At 42.2% G+C, this 19,929-nt stretch overlaps 1 protein-coding gene across 1 annotated transcript in view; it reads right to left on the reverse strand.

Annotated features, from left to right (window-relative positions):
• LTK (leukocyte receptor tyrosine kinase) overlaps positions 1-19,929 on the reverse strand; it is a 465,297-nt gene that overhangs the window by 155,435 nt on the left and 289,933 nt on the right. The window contains exons 5-6 of the mRNA XM_069208757.1: positions 8,482-8,624; positions 2,589-2,726 (exon numbers count right to left, since the gene is read on the reverse strand). Coding sequence (XP_069064858.1) covers positions 2,589-2,726; positions 8,482-8,624 — 281 coding nt within the window. The remainder of the gene's footprint in view (positions 1-2,588; positions 2,727-8,481; positions 8,625-19,929) is intronic.

Raw genomic sequence — 19,929 nt, forward strand, 5'->3', positions numbered from 1 at the left:
AAAAATTACTGCTACTGTAAAAATAAAAATGACGTAAAAAACCTATGTGTCAAAATTATTTTTGATACCACTACAACATTGCACCCTAACCTACAGGGGGAAAGCTTTACACTAGAAAGATGGTGTGTTCACTGTACCCACTCTTGTCTATGCTACACGGGGGAAATGGTTGCACACTGAATGGCTTACATTTACTATCCCTCGTCCAATCCAAGCTACACTGAAGAAACTAATGGGCACTGAAGGGGTTGGATTTACTATTCCCACTCCAATTTAATCCACGTTGAGGAAGGCATTCAATATTGAATTGTTGCATTTACCATTCATATTCCAATCTAACCTGCATTTGGGAAAAGGGTGGACATTAAATGGGGTAGATTTACTATTCCCATCCAATCTAAGCTACACTGGGGAAAGCATTGAGCATTCAAGGGGTTACACTAACTATTCCTACTCCAATCTGAGCTACACTGGTGAACATTTTGGACATCATGGGCATAGATTTAATATTCCCACTTTAATCTACGCTACATTGGTAAAAGTGTTGAGCATTGTAGAGATTAGATTTATTATTCTCTCTCCAATCTAAGAAAAACTGAGGAAAGTGTAGGACTTTAATGGGGGTGTATACATATACTATGGCTACTCAAATAAAAGCATATTTTAAACCAGTGTAAATGTAATTGGAAATGGGCCAAAAATAAATATGTATGTTTTATTTCAAATTTCAAAATAAATAAAAATGTGGTAAAATAATTGATAAATAAATGTTTAACAACTTAATGAATTACTTATACAATTTAATTTAAAGTATCCAATATTATTTAAATATTTTAAATCATTTATAAATATTACTTATTATGTTGCTTTAAAACATAAGATTTGTAAACATTGCCTAAAAAAATTGATTTACAAGTTTTTTAAAGAAGTAATGGGAAAATTAAACAATATTATTAAAATAAAAAAAATATTTAAATATAACATTAATTTAAAAAAACATAAAAATTAAACAAATACAAAATATGATATAAAGAACCAAATCTAAATGCATAATATAAACTATTTCTAACATATTTCTTACAAAATGTCAATGAATTACATAGTAAACAATTAGATTCATAAACAATAACACTTTAAAAAAATAATTAAAAAATGTTAACTAAATATGTATAGAAAATAATATTATATTGTGAAATATATACGTCTGGAGAATTAAAAAAAGCAAACTCTACTTCCTGCCACTAAAAAAAGTAAATTAAGAACTTTAAAGTTACACAAACACACTTACACAACATCTAAAACAAATACAAATAATATAAAGAAATACATTTAGAGCATAATTCAAAAGAAATTTCATTTCAACTTCTAAAAAAAGGATTTAAAAAACCTATCTACCCAATATCCCTACCAAAAGAACACCCTACACCTAAATTATTTAAACACTTTAATAAAAAATATGAAATTTACAGTACCACAATACCATTGGAAAAAACAATGTTGCATACTTCTGTTTTTTATACAATAGTATATTTAACAACAATATTAAATAAAACACTAAAAAACTATATTTGTGCCATTAGTATTCCACGTGACCATATTTGGGATCTCATGATATAAATGCAATTATATTATAGCACTACAATATTTCTAACCTGATATTGTTGGGAAAACATCCACCATAAAATATGTCTCATATGGAATGACAGGAAGATGGCAGCAAAAATGCAATTTCATAAAAACAAAATCATAAGAACGGAATCCAGAGCAATTCGCAAATGGGTTATTGCAAAACATGGACTTTGTAAATGGCGTAGAGGCTTTCAAATGGAAATTAGCACATATTGCAATACAGACTTCAGACTAAAGTTGTCATTGTTTGAAATCAAATATCATCACAAGTCTGATATACTGTATCACTGCCAACAGACATGGGGAGCTTTGTAACATTACAACCGCCTTTATTAAGCATTCATTTTCACATAGGTTCCTTAGCGCAAAATAGGATGTTTGTATTGTTACTGAACTCAACGGCACTCAGTTTAGCAACCTCAGGATGATGAACAGCTGAGTGGATGTTACCCTGGGTTCAAAAACAGAACTATACAGTTGATGTGTCATTAGATCTGCCAATACAAAAGACACAATACATACATTTGAGAACTTTTCCATAAATTGTGCCCATATGTTTTTTGTAGAAGAGGCTGAATATCCACTTTGATGCTGCTCTTAAAACTGAATCCTGCCCCTGATTAGGAAAAATAAAGCCCAGAGGAGCAACAAGCTGATTCTCACCTGCCCAATTGGGAGCTTCATGATTTCATAACGATCTCTTTATTTTCATCTGGTTCACTCCTTGGACTTGTAGCCCTCTAGACAATTAAACATGGCTGTTTGGCAGCCAGTCATATGTTTTAATCTCTAACCCCTCCCTACATTGGCAAGCCTTATATGACTTTGATCCAGGTGCCTCTTACGACTGTTCCTACCATGAACATTATTGTATGTGAATCAGTGTATAATGCTAATTTTATATAATGCAGCTAGGAGACAACAATGTGTCATGAACAGAACCCATATGTTATACTTACCACAAATGTCGCCTTCGTCTTCTCCATATGGACAATCTGGATGAAAGTCGCACTCCTGCATGCGACTGATACAGCCCCCATATGTGCAGGAGAAGGAGGAATCCTGGGGGCACATGGAAAGGTCACCACCTTCTTCATCTGATATAGAAGATAATCAAATCCATACAGAGACAGAAGAGAAGAAGCTGGTAAATTGAATTGCTTACACTTTATAGCTAACATGAAGCTCCTCTCTTGGTTTACAAGGATTATCAATGTGCAATTAGAGAAGAACCCTCTGAATTGTTGTGTCATAACTATTTGCCCCCACAATGAGTCCTTATTTGTTTATTTACAGGTAGTTTAGTGAAGCATGAAACATAATCTAGGCATGGGCGTCAATTTACCAAATTACCAGGGGTAGCAGAAGTGACACTACATGGCCTCTGACCTGTGATGACATCAAAGGAAGTGATATCACATAATATCCCCCTGGTAGCACTACAGAAAATGATGTCTCATGATGTTTCACCCTCATAATATCATAGGTTACGACATTACCAATCTTTAAGAAAAAAAGTACCATAAGAGCAAAATTAAAACCAGGGTAATACAAAAAATGACAAAAGAGGTACAAATCTGGTTTAGTTATTACACGTATTCCATCAGGGATGCAATCATATCAGGGATGAAGCTATAACATACACAGGGGCAGCCCTCATTTGCCAGATGGCCAACCTATGCTGCCCAAATACTGTCCCCAATGTCCAATTACTAACCCCAATGCCAACCGCAGCACCACATGAAAAGACACAGCTTTGGTTAAAAGTCACAAAGATCAAGCACAGGAATTGTTGTAACAGTGCAATCTGTATTCATACTCATAGACTTCAGCTAGGAGGGCTTGGGGAATCCCCTCCCCACTTGAGAAAACGTTGAAAAAAGGGGTACAATTTCAAACAAAGTGGCTCGAAAACCATTGGTGTGCCAAGCCAATGTAGCTAGACTGACACTTCCTAGGAGCTGACCCCAGTTAACTGTTAAATAAAAGCACAGGCCATCAAAGATTATAAGAACATTGTATAATGTGTCTATAAAGTTTTTTCTTTTTCATCATTGCCAGGTCTATAAATCCAGTTCCTTCCTGGTTGATTTCAGTGAAGGTGACACAATGTGTCCAGTGTTGCATCAGATGTCTACACTGAAGGGACTCTGGGCCTGAAAAGTGGGTTGTTCTGTAACCGGACAAACTGTAACAGTTTCTGAACAACTGTTTACAATCTCAGCCACAATCTGCTCGTTTAAAAAGCAGTGCATGCTAGAAATAGATTTCAGTTTTCCCAGTGCTGTTTGGCCACAACAAATGCGAGGAGCCGCACATAAAATGCCAGGGGTCGCAAGGGAGCGCCCAGGGGTCATAACTGCGACCTGTGCCGACACCTAAATAACAACCATAAATCTAGATAGTTTCAGAGCCCTGGACATGTATAGCTGTGAGGGGGGGGAGGGACAAGAGAGCGCTGAAGGGGGACAGAGTTTCCTGGGTAAAGCCAAGGCCTGAGGCATTTTCTCCGGTCCAGGGGTATTCAATGATTAGTTGCAGTATGCATGGTTGATTTTATTGTTTACCTCCGGTTTCAAACTGTATCTGGTATTTCAATTGGATGACTACCACATCTTGTATATGTGACTCTCCAAATGTAGCATGATCAGCAGTAGACGTATTCTGGAAAATGGTGTTAGGTTAGGAGTTGAGGTATAATATGACAGTAATCCAATTCCAATATTTAGGGCCTCATTATAAGTTTGGCGGTCTGACCGTAGGACCGCCAGACCTGTGGGGAGGAGACCGCCTGGGAGCTGGAGGTCTCCTCCCTGGCCCTATTACAAGGTTTCCGGTGGGCTGACCAGCGGAAACCTCTGAATCAGGAGGTTTCCTCCAGTCAGCCCAGTGGAAACTGTGCAGGGGCATTGGCCTTGGCTCCTCAGGGAGATAAGGTCAATGACGTCACACTTAGGGTGCCCCAGCACCCTCAGAATGCACACTATCTGCTTCAGCAGACAGTGTGCATTCTGAGGGTGCTGGGCAGGGGGCCCCACAGCACTGCATTTCCGCCAGCCCCTCCATGGTGGGGACCCCATCATGGAAAAGCTGGTGGAAAATGAAGTCGTGATCAGCACAGTGGTGCTGAATTCAGCACTGCTATGGCTGACCACAACTTCAACTGCTGTCAACCCGTCAGGATCTATGATCCTGGCGGTGGGGGCGGTCCGACCTCCAGGGTCGTAATCTGGGGGTTGGACCACCAGGATTACGGAGGTCCAACCGCCACCGCCGGTTTGGCGGTCATGAGACTGCCAAACTCGTAATGACCCTCTAAGTTTCTAAAAAAAAAACCCTATATGCATATTATTGTGGGGCACAAATCTATTTTTCAGGGCCCACCACCAGAGCTTCAAATCTTTAGCCTGCCTACTCTAGATTCTGCCTCATGCTCTCCGTTTTCTAACACCACCTTACATTTCTCTTTCAGGTTCTTTTCTATCCCTGATTTCTTCCTTTTACACTATTTTTCTATCCTTTGGTTCCTCCTTTGTTCTCCATTTTCTGCATGCATCTGTCTACCTCTAGGTCAAATTTTTGTGATGAAAGAAAGGGCACAGTCCCCAAAAAAGGGTGCTGCTTCCCCCCACCTGCAGCCAACAGCACAAATTAACCACTGTCCACATTTAAAGCCTAAATCATAGGTACCAAGGCACTGATCGTCCAAATACTTTTTCATGTCAGCAATAGATCTTTAATGAGAAGCAGGCTTTTATTTACATTTAGAAAATTTGCGGTGACTAAAGTGAATGAACAACAGAATTAATCAGATGCTTCTTGAACCTTTTGAGGCTAGGATACATCTCCAATTAGTTTTATAGTATTTATGTGGCAAGGCACTACAATTCACATGCCAATCTTCATGTGGAAGGGTGGTGAGTTCTCAGAAACCTTTAGGCCACAGTTCCTATGCTATGGCTTACAGCTCCATCATCAAAGGAAAAAGGGTGCCACATAGGATGTTACAAAGTCTCAGGTTATTATCATTATTGCTATCATATATCTGCTCTTTGCCCTACTTTCTCAGCTGACCTACGTGCAGAGGGAAATGAGTGGGTTTGAACCCAGGCAGCTGAGAATCTGCCACTAATATCGCAAAGCAAAATTTAGGATGCCAAAGAATTTTTCCTCAGGCAAAATCCAGTTGTGCCTCTACTGTATATCCAGAAGAGTAAGGGCTATAGACATGAGTCAAACGGTTCTGGAATTATGGTGACGTCTCTTAGGTAAAAGAACACTTCTGTAAGGCCTAGTCTGAAAGGGGAAACCCACCATGCCTTCATTGGGAGGGAAAGGTCTAATTTGTGTGCCTTGATATTAGATAATCCTAGGGAGTAGGTCAGGTTTAAGTAGGGTACACCACATCATAGACCAGTAATGTCTCCAACCGGTTCTTCACCCTCTTACAAAGACAATGTCTTCAATTTGGTTCTAGCCTATTGGTCTCCAAGAACCATCTGCCTGCTGGCTGGCTCACTTCATTGAGATGACATCCATGCAGGCATCAGTTAACTTGCCATTTATCCGCCTGATCAGAGTACGTCTCTCTATACAGTGGATAGGGAACCTGCCTAATCCTCTACTCTAGGACAGTAGGACTTCTTCAAGGGTTCTTGGCATGTTCCGAGCCTTATGTAAAACCACCACTTACAGAGTCCTGTGAATGGTCAGATGTCCCTCTGTGCAGGTGCAGCATGGCATCTCCAGAAATCCTCACAAATACAACCTTCTGCTTAAAAGAGGCCAGTATTGAACTAAAAGTGGGGATCATGCCAAATAAGCCCTGGCCAAATAAGTTGTAGGGTCAAGTTAAAAAATCAAAACTCAAACCAACCAAGCACAGAGCAACCTTACAGATTATCTCCCTAATGTTTTGCATAATAGTGGAATGGCTTGTGTCAACTCGTGAATAAAATGTGTTTTGCCAAAGAGGTAGGGAAGAATCCCTGAGTTAGGTAATGCGATTTTCAGTTTCTCCTAGGCTGGCCGTAGAGAAGGGAGGCCACAGATAGTCACAACTTATGTATTGGGCCTTAAAGAAATCACAGACCCTGAAGAGACAAATAGATCTAGGCAGCGCTGCAGGCAGAGTTGCACAGCAGTAGAACAGGATAGGCTAACGGTTAGGCTTTATGATGAGTTATAAGTCAAAGTGAAGAGATAATGTTGAGGGAAGAGTAAAATCAATTTCCAAAATTGTTTGCCAAGGTAACGGACATTGAGGCTGAAGTGTTGCAGGAATTGTAGAAAAAGGAATGATACAAAAGGTTTCTCTTTGAGACACCGGAATTCTGTTTGAACGATGTGGCGAGGAATAGATGCTTTGGTGTTTGTTGTATGTTGTACAGTGTTAAAGGCAGAAAAGAAGGTGTCCCCCACAGGTCCATGGGACCACAGATGTACAGTACAGGTGTTGGGAGGTCAGAAAATTATGAAGAATAATCTCCTTAGTACAACTGAGCTAATATATCTAAAGGGGTACGATTGAGGTTAGAAACAGTAGCCACGCCTATAAATAAATTGCCATGGATGCCTTGTGGTTAGGTCTTGTGCAGAAGGTTAGGACACTTGTATGTGAACCTTGTGTTTGGTACTCTTTGTTTTAGTACTTTATATGATATCTGTTTAACAGTCAGTTAACTAAAGCTTGTGTGGGCACGCTGATAGGTTCAACTGGCTTTTCAATGTGTTGAAGTGTTCCATAATGCACTCTGGGCATCTGGATTTGTGTCCCCCTCCTTTCGCACTACACTGTGGCACTGTACACTGTTGGCACTCATTTGTTACATTCCATTTTTACCAAAATGATCTTTCTTCAAACTTTTTCAGTTCCTTTATTTTCAATTGTGAATACATCATAAAGCATTCATTTGTCTTCCTAATTCATTCCTTCTTTCCGTACCCTGTTCCAATGCATTTCGGGCCATACAGCCCTTTTTCAGGGCACCACTGGTTCTATTTATACCCACCTGTAACTTACAATGATAGAAAGGCAGGAAACAGGATAGATCTCACCTTTTAGATCTTTTCCACAGGAGATGCCTCAATGCAGAAAATACCAGATATTGACACAAAGATGTAGCATGCAAAGGAGCATCCCCAGCTAATGGCAAGAAGGGATAGAAAGGTCTTGGTACGTTACTAGGCAACAGTCGCGGCTCACCATGGCTACAGGGGGCGGGGTGGGGTGGCACGTGGGGGTGGTTGCCGAGGGCTAAAGGAATTTTAATTTAAAAAAAATAATAATAACTTACCTCTACGCCGCTTCTCACCACACCGCCCCTCTCTTCCATCCTGCAGTGCAGGCATAGGCTCCCAGCGTGCCCTGCGGCCAATCCTGATGCTGCTCAGAGCAGCGTCAGGATTGGCAGGGAGTGCCCAGCTAGGGCACTCCCAGGCAGACTGGGAGCCTCTGCAGGCTCTCTCCAGCCGGGCAAGACAGCCTACTGCGCATGTAGGCCGGCCAAACATACATGCACGGTGAGGGGAGAGCACAATGCACTCCCCTCACTTCTCGTCACCCCATGGCCCCGCCCCTTTCACAAGGAAGGGACAATATTCCTTGTGAAAGGTTTGCAGCTTCTTCTGCTGTGGGGGGGGAGGGCGACGTTCCTCCAAACAAACGGAGGAGCCGCCACTGCTAGGCAAATGAGCTGCCCGCAAGCATCTTTCTCCAACAACGGGAAGCAGGAAATACTGCAGGATGCTGGCCAACAGAGGATTTGATGTTTAATTCTGTACATGTGCTCACTTATTAGGCTAGCGACTGTCTGTGGTTCAAGTACACTTATTTAAGATTAAAGAACCTACCCTTGAAGCAGTCTCTTAGTAGCAGGGAATTTAAAGCCAAAATGCTTTCCTCTTTCTCGTCTCTGCATGCTGAATACACCAGAGCAATCTGGAACGGTTCTTCCACCACGCCAATCTCAGCGGAGAACAGCTCCTCATTCACCCTAGGAGACAGAGAGCAGTAAATGGACATTATTACAAGATGAGTAGTCGGATACCTTTCTGCTGGAGTTTACAAGACCTAAAAAGGTGAAAATGGTTAACTGAGCAGTTAAGATCAGTAAATAACAATCTAGAATTCTATTCCATTTGAGACCAGGTTTAGATGGAGTAAAGAACTCCTAAAGGTGTTATTGTTTGTATTTTCTCTTCAGTTCCTCACTTTCTTGGATGCTTTGTTTTATTTTGTGTTTGTTTGAAACAGGGCCTCCAACTGAATTTAATAATGTAATGTGATTTTGTTTTCCTTAATATGAAACATTTGAACAGTGCCCTGGAGAACTCAGTGAATGGTTTGCATTATAGAAGAATTTGTGATAAAGTAAAACATAAAATAAGGAACCTGGAACTCACGCGGAGCCTGGTAATTCAATTTGTTTTAATGTAGCTGTCCAAAAATTCTCTATCTCGAGATTACAAATGCTCCTTTTTAATAAATATCCAGGGGGGTTGTGTTTAAAACATTTTGGACAAAAATACCCATCTTTCAACAAAGGGTCATTAATAAAACAAGCCATCATCTACTTAGGGATAGTTGTGTAAGACAGCCCATTCAGATGGATTTTACAGAGGTAGGCAGGTGTGGTGACGGGATATTCGGCACTTCAGAAAAATACAATTTGGCGGCTGGAGCGCTCTCCAGGCACTGTACCAACACATCATCTTATGGGTGCACTGGCACCGCAGACAGCAGAGAACATTAGCGTGTGGTGATAAATGTAGAAACATGGTTCCACTAAGCGCTTCTTATAACCATTTTTGGGGTACAGTTATAAAACCCCATGCCTTTAATTTTGCAATTGATCCAACTTTTCAGGAAATCTAAATACTTTCATGTATTAGGTTTTAGTAGCACATTGAGTCCATTAAAGAGGTCAATAGTTAGGTATTGCATCAAATGGAATATGCCTGATTTAAATTCTTCAGTTCTGGGAGCAACATGGGGTCCAAAGCAGCTACTGATGTATGCAAGAATCAACAAAGAGTGGACAATGGAACTAGGAGGATAATCAAAAGACTAAACACATTTCAAGTGTTTGACTGTCCAGCTGGGCAGTCTGATACTTCACCAGTTACTTGAAGGCTTGGGCTCCTGTTAGAGCAGATGAGCTAACATGATCCCACCCTGGACATGTCAGTGCCCACTCTAGTTGTCTGCCATTGTCATAGATGAGTTTGCTAGCTGGCTCATGTGCTTCAGAGCAGCATCTTATTACAAGTAGCCTGTTCTTATGGCCTGGAAAAAACAGCAACCTGTGAAGTAGTGCTACAGTGCATGTGAATGCACATGGGCACAGAATAACTCATCCTTAAGTGTACAGTGCTTGAGGCTGGTGTGGGAGGCGTTCTCTGCTTCTCCACGGGAGCAAAAATAGAAGTACCATGTAGGAAGAGCCAAGTAGGGGGTTCCATCTACTTCTGTAGCACTATACTGAGACGCTAGGTCATGGGTGGGCAGCTGTTTCAGCTCCACGTGCATGCAGACCGACCCCGGCGGCCCTGGCTATCCATTGCAATGGGGTTTCTTGTTGTATTGTGCAAACCAGGACAATGTGGATGCTTGTGCTAATGATGCTTTTTATGCTGTGGCCAGATGGACTACTACAATGTTCCAATGTCCTTATGTCATCACTGGACCTGGAAGAAGCCAATTTCCACTAGGGGTCATAATAGTACACCTTTCACATATGATATAGTGCTGGCACTGAGTATCTCAGAAAGTGTGGCTGATCTAGAGGCAATTTGTTGTAAGTTCATGTTACTAGGTGCATAATTAATAATAATATCTGCCTTATTATGACATCCACATTTTAATGTCAAGTGCTGTAGTATATCTAGTTGGCCTAAATTAAGCAAAGGTATTTTTGCACCATATACATGAGGATGGAGGATGAGAGTCTTGGATACTGCATGATTGGATTCCCCTTCCCTTCTGACAGCAGCAAGCAAAGTCATGTTCATTATATAGTTAAAGAATACCTAGGAGGACAGGTTGCCAGGTAACTCCCGGTGTTCACTTTTAGGTAAAGACAGTTGAAGTTACCTTGGCCCTCAAGCCTGTAGTGGATGCTCATATTATGTATGCCTAAAGATAGGACATTGGGATACTCCACTGTGATATAGAGCTCTGACCTGAATGGACCAGGGCCTGTCCGTGAGAGTTTTATCAACTGCTCAATATTGATGTTTGTGAAGTACGTGCACAAATCTGATACCCCAAGGACAATGATCCCTCTTTAGTCCTACCCCGCTGCTTTTCCAATACATATAAAAAAGAGCAGCGGTGTTATAACTTCTTAAAAGATACCAAAGGGGATTGTGGGCCACCATCCTTGGTTTCTAGCTTGAAGATGAACCTCCCAGCGGTTAGGTATCACATCTGCTGGAATTTTATTAGAGGTTCAGACTCTGTTCTATTCAAATGTCATTCTCTGCACATTTCCATTTTATCAGATCAAAGACTGTATTACTAGTAAAACTGTAAACATGTCTATTGTCGATCCTGCTACTGACCCCAGGAAATGCCTAATCTCATGACCGTATAAAAGGCCAGGAAAAACCCGGTTTGATCTTCATAGATTGGATCAGTAAGAATCTCTTGTACCTCTCTGCAGCAATTTATCAAGGGTTCTAACATCTGTGTTCCATCAAGCATCTATGTGAAAATCCATGCTTAGTAAACGTCTATGCATGTCTCTTTGTTGGGTAACGAATGTGAATTAATCGCAGCTGAGCAAAACAGCTCTAAGTAGGATTAAGAAATGTGTCTGTGAAACAGTGCAGACAAAAGCTGAAATTATGACAAGAAATGTGAAAGTAAAGGCATCGAGGCATGCAAACATCTTCTGGTGGAAGGCTCAACGCTTCCAAACACTGTGAAAAATACAGTATAAAGAGCTGAATAGATATCATAGATATTCTCTGCAAGTATATTGAAAATCTTTCACTTAGACATAAAGATGTTATGAGCTATGGAGGATAAAGTTAGCATGTGACCCTATTGTCAGATCATTGGGTAAATGAACTATAGTAGCAAATGACTGGTGGCACAAACAGAACCATTAAAGGTGACCGGCCAGTAAACATTCTAAACAAGTAAGTGCAAAGGTTAAGGTTAAAGAAGGAAGGACATTCAGGGCCTGATTAGGAGTTCGGCGAACAGAAAGACCCGTCCACCGAAATTCCAATGCAGAGGTTGCCGCCATACTGAATACCTCCCCCCTGGTCCCATTCCGACATTCCAAGGTTTCCACCCGTCAGCACAGCGGGAAAGTGGTGGCAGCATTGTCACCGGCTCATAATCGAGCCAGTGGCAATGCTACTGCCACAGGGTGCACCCTCGCAATGCTCACTGTCTGCCAAGTGCATGGGCAATGCAGGGGGGCCCCATGGCCCTATGCACCTGCTCTCTGTCAGCCTTTTCATGACAGTGATACCACCACAAAAAGGCTGGCGGAGAACCAGGTTGTAATCAGCAGGGCGGCGAGGCATGTAATGCCGCCCTGGCTGATTCCGACCGCTGCCACTGTCAGCCCTTTGGGATCATATCTGTAGATTTTCCAAGGGAGAAACTTGAGCTTTTAAAAGTTGGAGACAACCCAAAAGATATCAAATTTAATAGCTGATCCTCATTTCACCAAATGCATAAGGAGAGCAGAAGCGACATCATATGTCATTTCACCGTGATGACATTTGAGGAAGAGATATCACACATTCATTGATGTTAATAACAGGTTTCTTTGAAAATACTTTTTTTTTTTTAAACTCTATGCTCAACATACAGAAACTGTTGCTGATACAACCACTAGCTATAGAAACTAGTGAAAGTTAATTTTTAAAGGATCAATAGTTAGACTGTTGATATCACAGGTAATGCAAATGAGCCCACTTTGACTTGCAAGCAGTTGCAAAGGGGGAGATGCTACTTTTTCCTTGTTTGCCTTAAATTGCAATCCTGATTGACAGAATGTGTAAAGTTGGGGGACATAAGGATAACATTCAGTGTGCACCCACATATTCTCCATTAAGCCTAGAGGATAAATAAAATATCAGTACAAAAATCGCAGACCCATTATTGATGCTCTCAAACTGATTGTTACATCAGGAAAATGACATTTGCTGGATATAGAAATCTTACAGCACGTTGAATTATGCAGGATCTATATGTGTGACTGTCACTCATACATGGCTCCACACTAAAACGTTTGAAAACTCTGTAAAAGCAAGAAGGGGCGAAGTAAAACAGATCTTTGTTAAGGGTCAGCTATTGACTCTGACAATGTATTTTGGCCATGTTGTACAGCAGCACTGGTAAAAGTTAGAAATATAGCACTATGATGCGGCCAGCACTGGCCATGCCATCACATTTTTTTTTCTTATGGTGGATGGGGTGGACAATAGGAGGAAAGGTGGGCGGGAACAAGCAACACGGAATATGGGAGGGTGGAAAGGAACAAGCAACATGGACAATGGGAGGGTAAAATAGTGCTATGACATGGCTAGAAGGGACTGCATCATATTGCCTTTTTTTCTTAAGGTGGGTTGGGAGCAACACAGATATCAGGGTGACGGGATAGAGAAAACACGCAAAATGGACAATGGGAAGGTGGGTGGCAGAAGCAAGACAGATGGTGGGATGGAAGATGCAACATGGACAACAAGGGAGATGGGAGGGAAGAAGCAACATGGTCAATGGGGATGAGAGGGAAGAAGTAACATGGACAATGGGGATGAGAGGGAAGAAACAACATGGGCAATGGGGGGTGGGAGGGAAGAAGGAACATGAACATTGGGGGGTAGAAGCAGGGAGGGCATGAAGAAGCAACAAGGATAGTGCAGGAAGAGGGGGAAGAAGCAGCAAAGTCAATGGGGAATGGGAGGCAAGAAGCTGCATGGACAATACAGAAGCAATATGGACAACAGGGTGAGAGGGATGAGGCAATACAGACAACAAAGTCATGGGAAGATGAAAGAAAAAAATAGTACCTCATTCACAGTGTGAGCAGTAGAAGGGCACTAATTAAAAAGAAACAATCAGTCCTTGGTCCATGCTCCAGACAAAAGAAGAAGTGACACAGCACTTGTTGGCAAATTAGGAAACATCATATAAGAATGACAATGAAGCTAATGAACAGTATGCAATGAAGGGTTTCAAGCCCCTTTGAGAAAACATAATATCCTGCAAAAGAGACAGCTCACTGCCTCAGACAAGACTAAAACCGAATGAAAAATACTTCCTTTTTTAATGGAATGCATGCATGAATTAAAAAATATAATGTGTGATGATTCACATACATGTAAAACAGTCCGTCATACACTGCAAAACAAACACTACAGAGGAGACAGAATGATACATCAAAGAGACAACAGAATGAGGTAAGAGAGAAATATTCTGGGTGGAGCAAAATTCCACACTATGTATTCCGTAAAGAACTGGTAACACTACGTCTTGCAAAGATCAGCAATGTCAAGTCTTACCTAAGTTACCAAAATAAAATATTTCTTCACAAGTCCAATTAGACCATAATTAGGTTTTTGGACAAAATATTGAGTTTTAAATATCGAGTTACAGAAATATTGGAAACATATTGTGATACAAAAACATTGTGATGCAGAAATATCGTCGCCAAGAATATGAATTTGTTAGTTAATTAATATTATTGTCATGAATATCTTTATTGTTAATATCGTTTTCAATAATATAGTTGTGAAAAAAAAATATTTTTTTCCATAAATTATTTCCATGTTTTATTGTTTGTATAATTGTTAATAATATCTTTAAATGTAGTTTGAAATTTCAAGTGATTCATAATTGCTAATGGTAATTATAACGTCCCTGTAACCTTTGTTTTTTAAGTGAATTTTTATGTTTTTTTAAAATTCTATTTCCTAACTATAACGTCCCTGTTACCGTTGTTTTTTGTGTGAATTTCTATGTTTTTTTTAACGTATAGTAATTTTCATTACAATGCATTAAACCAACCACGGTTGGTCACCTGATGCCAACCACCTACAAGCACCCAACCGTGCACAATGCATGGACTTCGCCCGTGCCTGGTCTGCAGCCAATCCCTGCGGCCAAACCCCCTAACCACCACTATGCTGTGCACGGCCCTTTTGCCGTGCGCAGTGGAAGTTGGCCTTGGCCTCTCTGGGTGTCAGAATAGTTGTGAGAGGGTGTATCTGGGGACGAGAGTGGCTGTGAGAGTGTCTGTCTGGATGTGAGAGTGCGTACATCAGTGTTTTAGTGGGTGCGCTGGTGTGTGCCTGGGTCTGTGAGTGAGGGCATGAGGGTATCAGTAGGTCTGTGAGTGGGTGTGTGAGAGTCTGAGTGGGTCTGTGAGTGAATGCGTATCTGTCTGAGTGGGTCTGTGAGTGGGTGCATGAAGGTCTGCCTTGGGCTGTGAGTGGGTGCATGAGTTTTGAGTGAGTTTATGAGTGGGTGTGTGAGTGTCTGAGTGGGTCTGTGAGTGGGTGTGTAAGTGTCTGAGTGAGTGTGTGAGTGGAAGAAAGAGATTGAAAGAGAGACAGAGAGAAAGAGAGTGAGCAGGAGGGAGATAGAGACTTTTTTAGATTTTGATGTATATAAAAAGAAAAATGTACTTATGATTTAAAAAAAGTAAGATTACCTTTCATATCAGACTAAAATATTTTTACTTATAAATAATAAATAAAAGGGGGAATCAAGTCCTACTGGACTCAAACCCTCATTGCTAAGTGTGGAGGTCTGTGACCTTCACATTCAGCTACTGTATGTGTTTTTTTTAGCCCTTTATGGGCTATCATGGTTTCTTCATGTATTTTCAAAAAACGTTATAATCTGCCCTTCACAGGCTACGTGGGGGCGCGGGGAAACCTCAAGGCCTCCCCTGTGGTCCCATTGCTCCAACAACCAAGGAGCAGCTTTTAAGATAAGCTCTGTGGTTGCTGAAGCAAACCTTTCATATCTGTTCCCTGCATGCATACCTGTGTGCAGGGAACAGAGATGAAAGCTCCACTTTTTGACAACTGAACCTGTTAGACAGGTCCCGCTGTTAGAAACTGGAGTGTTTGCTGTGGCTTGGCTGTAGCTTTAAAGTTGCCACCAAGCCACAGCAAACAGCTATGTCCCGAGGGTGGGCATTCCGAGACATAGCAGAAGCCGGGCCTGGGGGGTGGCGGTCCAAAGGGCCATCAGAGGCTCCTTAAGGGGGTGCCATGTGCCCCCTCTCTAATGATGAGATAGCCCCAGAGAGGTGGTGGTCCCAAAAGTACAGGGGGTCCGAAACGGACCCCCTTTACTTTTTTAACTCTTTACTTGAGGTGGTGGTCCACGGGGCAGTGGGGGGACCCAAGCAGGGTGGTGGTCCCTGGGGCTGGGGGAGGTGGATGGGTATCCCCCACACAATTCAAGCATGGTGGTTGTCCCCAGTACACCTCAGGCTCCCCACATAAAAGAAAACAATCTCCCCAGGGAAGTGGTGGTCCCCAGAGCAGTGGGGGGGAGCTGTGAGGCCCCCACATTAAAAATTATCAATGCCCCCGGGAAAAAGCCCACCTGGGGGCATATAAAAAAACAAGTGCAGGAGCCAGGGATTGTTTGATTATTTTTTTTTCTACAAATTCGCGAATATTGTGAATTCCCAGCAAAAAAATTAAAAGAATGCTTTTTTGCTCGTGTGGGAGGGGGGGTCCCTCTGAGACCCCAGCACCAGAGCTAAGGGATCAGGGTATTTCTACCGGGGCCCCTTTTGTTTTTTTTCACTTTTTTTCTGGGACTTGGCTCAAGCTGAGTCCCAAGATGGCTCCAAGACTTCCTGGTTTGAAGTGTTTGCAGCCAATCACAGCTGTGCATTTCCCAGCACAAGCTTGTCCTTTTTCTGCGAATACTTCATGGCTAGAATTATACAAATTTCAATTTCCCTGAATTTCTCAAAAACTACTGTACCGAAAGCTTGCATTCTACCAAATTTGGTGTAATTCCGTTCAGTGGTTTGGGCTGTAGACGTGTCTAAAGGTCCGATAGGAATTGGCCCTGCAGCCAATCCTCTATAACCACCCAACCCTGCATCACGCACAGCCTTTGAATATGCATGGTGGGGGTGGCTCTCAGCAGAAATTGACAAGAAAGAAACCACTTGTCACAGTTACTACTTGAGGTATTGTGGCCAAAAAAAGCAAAGATGCAAACACTTCCATGTAAATTTACAGATTATTTTTCAACGGGAAAATGCAAAGAAAAAACACTTGCTTTGCCTTGACTAAACTGAAGAAATTAGGATGATTAGTACATTACAGAAATGAACGTGGGCTCCTGCTTTGTTTATATCTGTAAGTGCTCCCCCGTGAGATTTAAGTTCTGTGAAATGAGCATTGTGCCAGAGTGAATCCTGCCATGCCTATTTATCCAATAAGAGACACAGTTTTGTGCAAAATGTCTACCCCACTGAAATACTTTGTACTGGCTAATTCAGAAGTGCTACCTCTTTGGGTAAATGTATAGTGCATCTCCAACACTACAGCTGTGTAAAGGACATCGAGGAAATGTCTTCGGTGACCTTGTGTGTCAGGAACTTTGCCAATGTGATTTTCCCTCGAGTATCTTCATCAGGTAGCTTTACAAGGTGGATCTGCAGAGAAAACATACTTGGATGGCACAGGGACCGCGGGGGGAGCCTGAAGGCCCCCCTCGGTCCCATCTTGCTCCCATCTCCCGCGGTAGCTGGCATTGCTCCCACAAGCATGGAGCAACTTTAAATAGCAAGTCCCTGCTTGTGGGAGCAATGTTTTCATTTCTTAGCCCTGCACGCATGTTTGAGTGAAGGGAAAAAGATGAAAATTCCACTTTCAGCAAGCGGGAGATGTTTGACAATTCCAGTTGCTGAAAGCAGATTTATGTTTGTTTTTGTTTGGTGGGAGCTGTCAGCTTGGTGGTCCCCAGGTTCACACAAGGCTCCACGAAGGGGGCACTACAGCCCCCCTCCATTTCTTAAATTTTGCCCCAGGGAGGTGGTGTTCCTCAGGGCCAGAGGTCTGTCACAGACCCCCTTCTTATATCTATTTGTAGAACCGTGGAGGAGGCTGTCCCCAGGGCCCGGGGGGGGGGTCTCTAGGACCCCTGCAGTTATTTATTTTTGTATGTTGAGTGGTGGTCCCCCTGTACATTCTAAATTATAGCCCCAGGGAGGTGGCGGTCAAAGGGGCCAGCGGAGGTCCACAGCACCCCCCTTTAAATTTATATGTTGCCCTGGTGGTCCCAATTTTGGTGTAATTCCATCCAGCAGTTTAAGGCTGTAGTTGTGTCTAAAATCTCTATGGGAATTAAAATGGGAAATGCACTTTTTTTTACGTCCCTCTTTTTCTCGGCCTCGGCTTGATGGATCACCATGAAACTTCCCATGCTCAACAAGAATCTTGGGCACACTTTTTTGGAAAATTTTGTGAAGATTTGTCAAATGGTGCCGAAGATTTAGGCAAGTCAAAATCGCTTTTTCAATGGAAACTTTAACTATAACTACCTACCAGTAACTGCCATTGCGGTATATACACTTGCTAATTGCAATTTATTATAATGTGAGAGTATACACATATTATTTATCTTGTTGATAACTTATACTGAGATATTCCAGCAGTATGACCTTTTTTTGAACTACATGTCCCAGAATCCCTCCCTATAGGGAGGACATCGCCTGATTATAAATATGGAAACAAAGGAAGGACTCTCTGGCTGTGAGCAGGGCTCTGCATGAGTTGAAACACATTGGTGTTTGTCACGTTGCTGACATGAAAAAGTTAAAAAGGAGAAACTGGAGTGCTGTGGCCTTTTTTCTTTGCTGAAAACATTGTCAAAGGGTTGGTCGCCCTCTTCTATCAGCACATACAGTGGAGTGCGCTTTGATTCCTGTGACTGCGTTGTCTAAAATTGTTGCAAAGTGGCGCCACCCAATACATTGTAACCAGTGATAACCTGGAAACGGGTTTACTACACTGTGTGGAGTTTGCAGCAGCCTCAAAGTGTTTTGCAGCTTTGGGGTTATCCAACACGCATAATCCAAGAAGCAGGAAAGCAGAACCTTACCCCTTGTGCATTACTGAGGCCGACAACGTAAATCACCGGCCACTGTTGCTCACTTCTGAACTGGGGCAGATCCGTCTCTTCTCCGAGAAAAATAGTTGAGCGCGGAACCCACGGGGTTGGAGGACAGTCCCCATTCGGGGGTCTCCCCAGGTAAGGTTGTGCATGAATGTGCAGGAACTGCTACGTGTGAATGAACAACACTGTATTGATATAGCCTTAGTTTACATTGGCTGGTTTTCCCAACATTATACAAATTTATTTGTGTGGTAAGAGTGGCAAACTTGGCGAGTTGTATCGTACATTGCATATGAGTAACGATGGAAATGAGGGCCACAAAATGGCCATTAAAAGCTCTGTTTTCCACTGATTGACCGCAAGCCACAAGCAATGAGATTGGAAATACTGGGGGAAATGCCTCTAATTCACAATTGCTTTTCCTACTTGAGAAGTTGCATGGAAAGAAATCACTAAGAGTTGGGAAATATTGGCATTACAAAAGTATGTAGAGGTGGGTTGAGTCCCTTGAGGATTATGGATTTTCACAATGTCTAATAATCCTGACATAAAACCATAGATGTTAGCGGAATGAGGTTAAAACAATATGGGCCTCGTTATGAGTTTGCTGGTCTGATGGTAAGACCGCCGTGGTGGTGGCTGCCAAAAGACCACCAAGTTGGCGGTCATACAACCACCGTATTACGGGTCACACTATCGACACTGCCAAAAAACAGCCATATTTCAGAAAGTGCCAGGACACTGGAGGACGGAAAAGAGGCAGTTCCACCACCAGTACCGCCAGCCCAACAAAAATCCTCCCATCAAATTACGATCCACAAATCACAACAGCGGTTCTACCATGGCGGAAAGCCATTGTCGAAGCGAACCGCGGTGGACTCACCTCACTTCAATTAGAACACAACACCACATTGGATAGTTTGAATACCCCACACCTGACACACATCCATACACCCGACACACTTACTAACTGCACTATATAACACACCTATACACAACCCACAATCCTTTGCATCCAGAACACCATTCACATACACCGAGAAGTCAAAAAAGATAGATTACGGCATCTTACACCATAGGCACACAAAAACATTTCACTGAGCACTCACCCCACATCAGCACAACATTCACATTACAGACATCACTAGCACATACAATCTGCTACCACCGTCACCCAC

The sequence above is a fragment of the Pleurodeles waltl genome, chromosome 9 (genome assembly GCF_031143425.1).
Source record: "Pleurodeles waltl isolate 20211129_DDA chromosome 9, aPleWal1.hap1.20221129, whole genome shotgun sequence".
Classification (NCBI taxonomy): Eukaryota; Metazoa; Chordata; class Amphibia; order Caudata; family Salamandridae; genus Pleurodeles; species Pleurodeles waltl.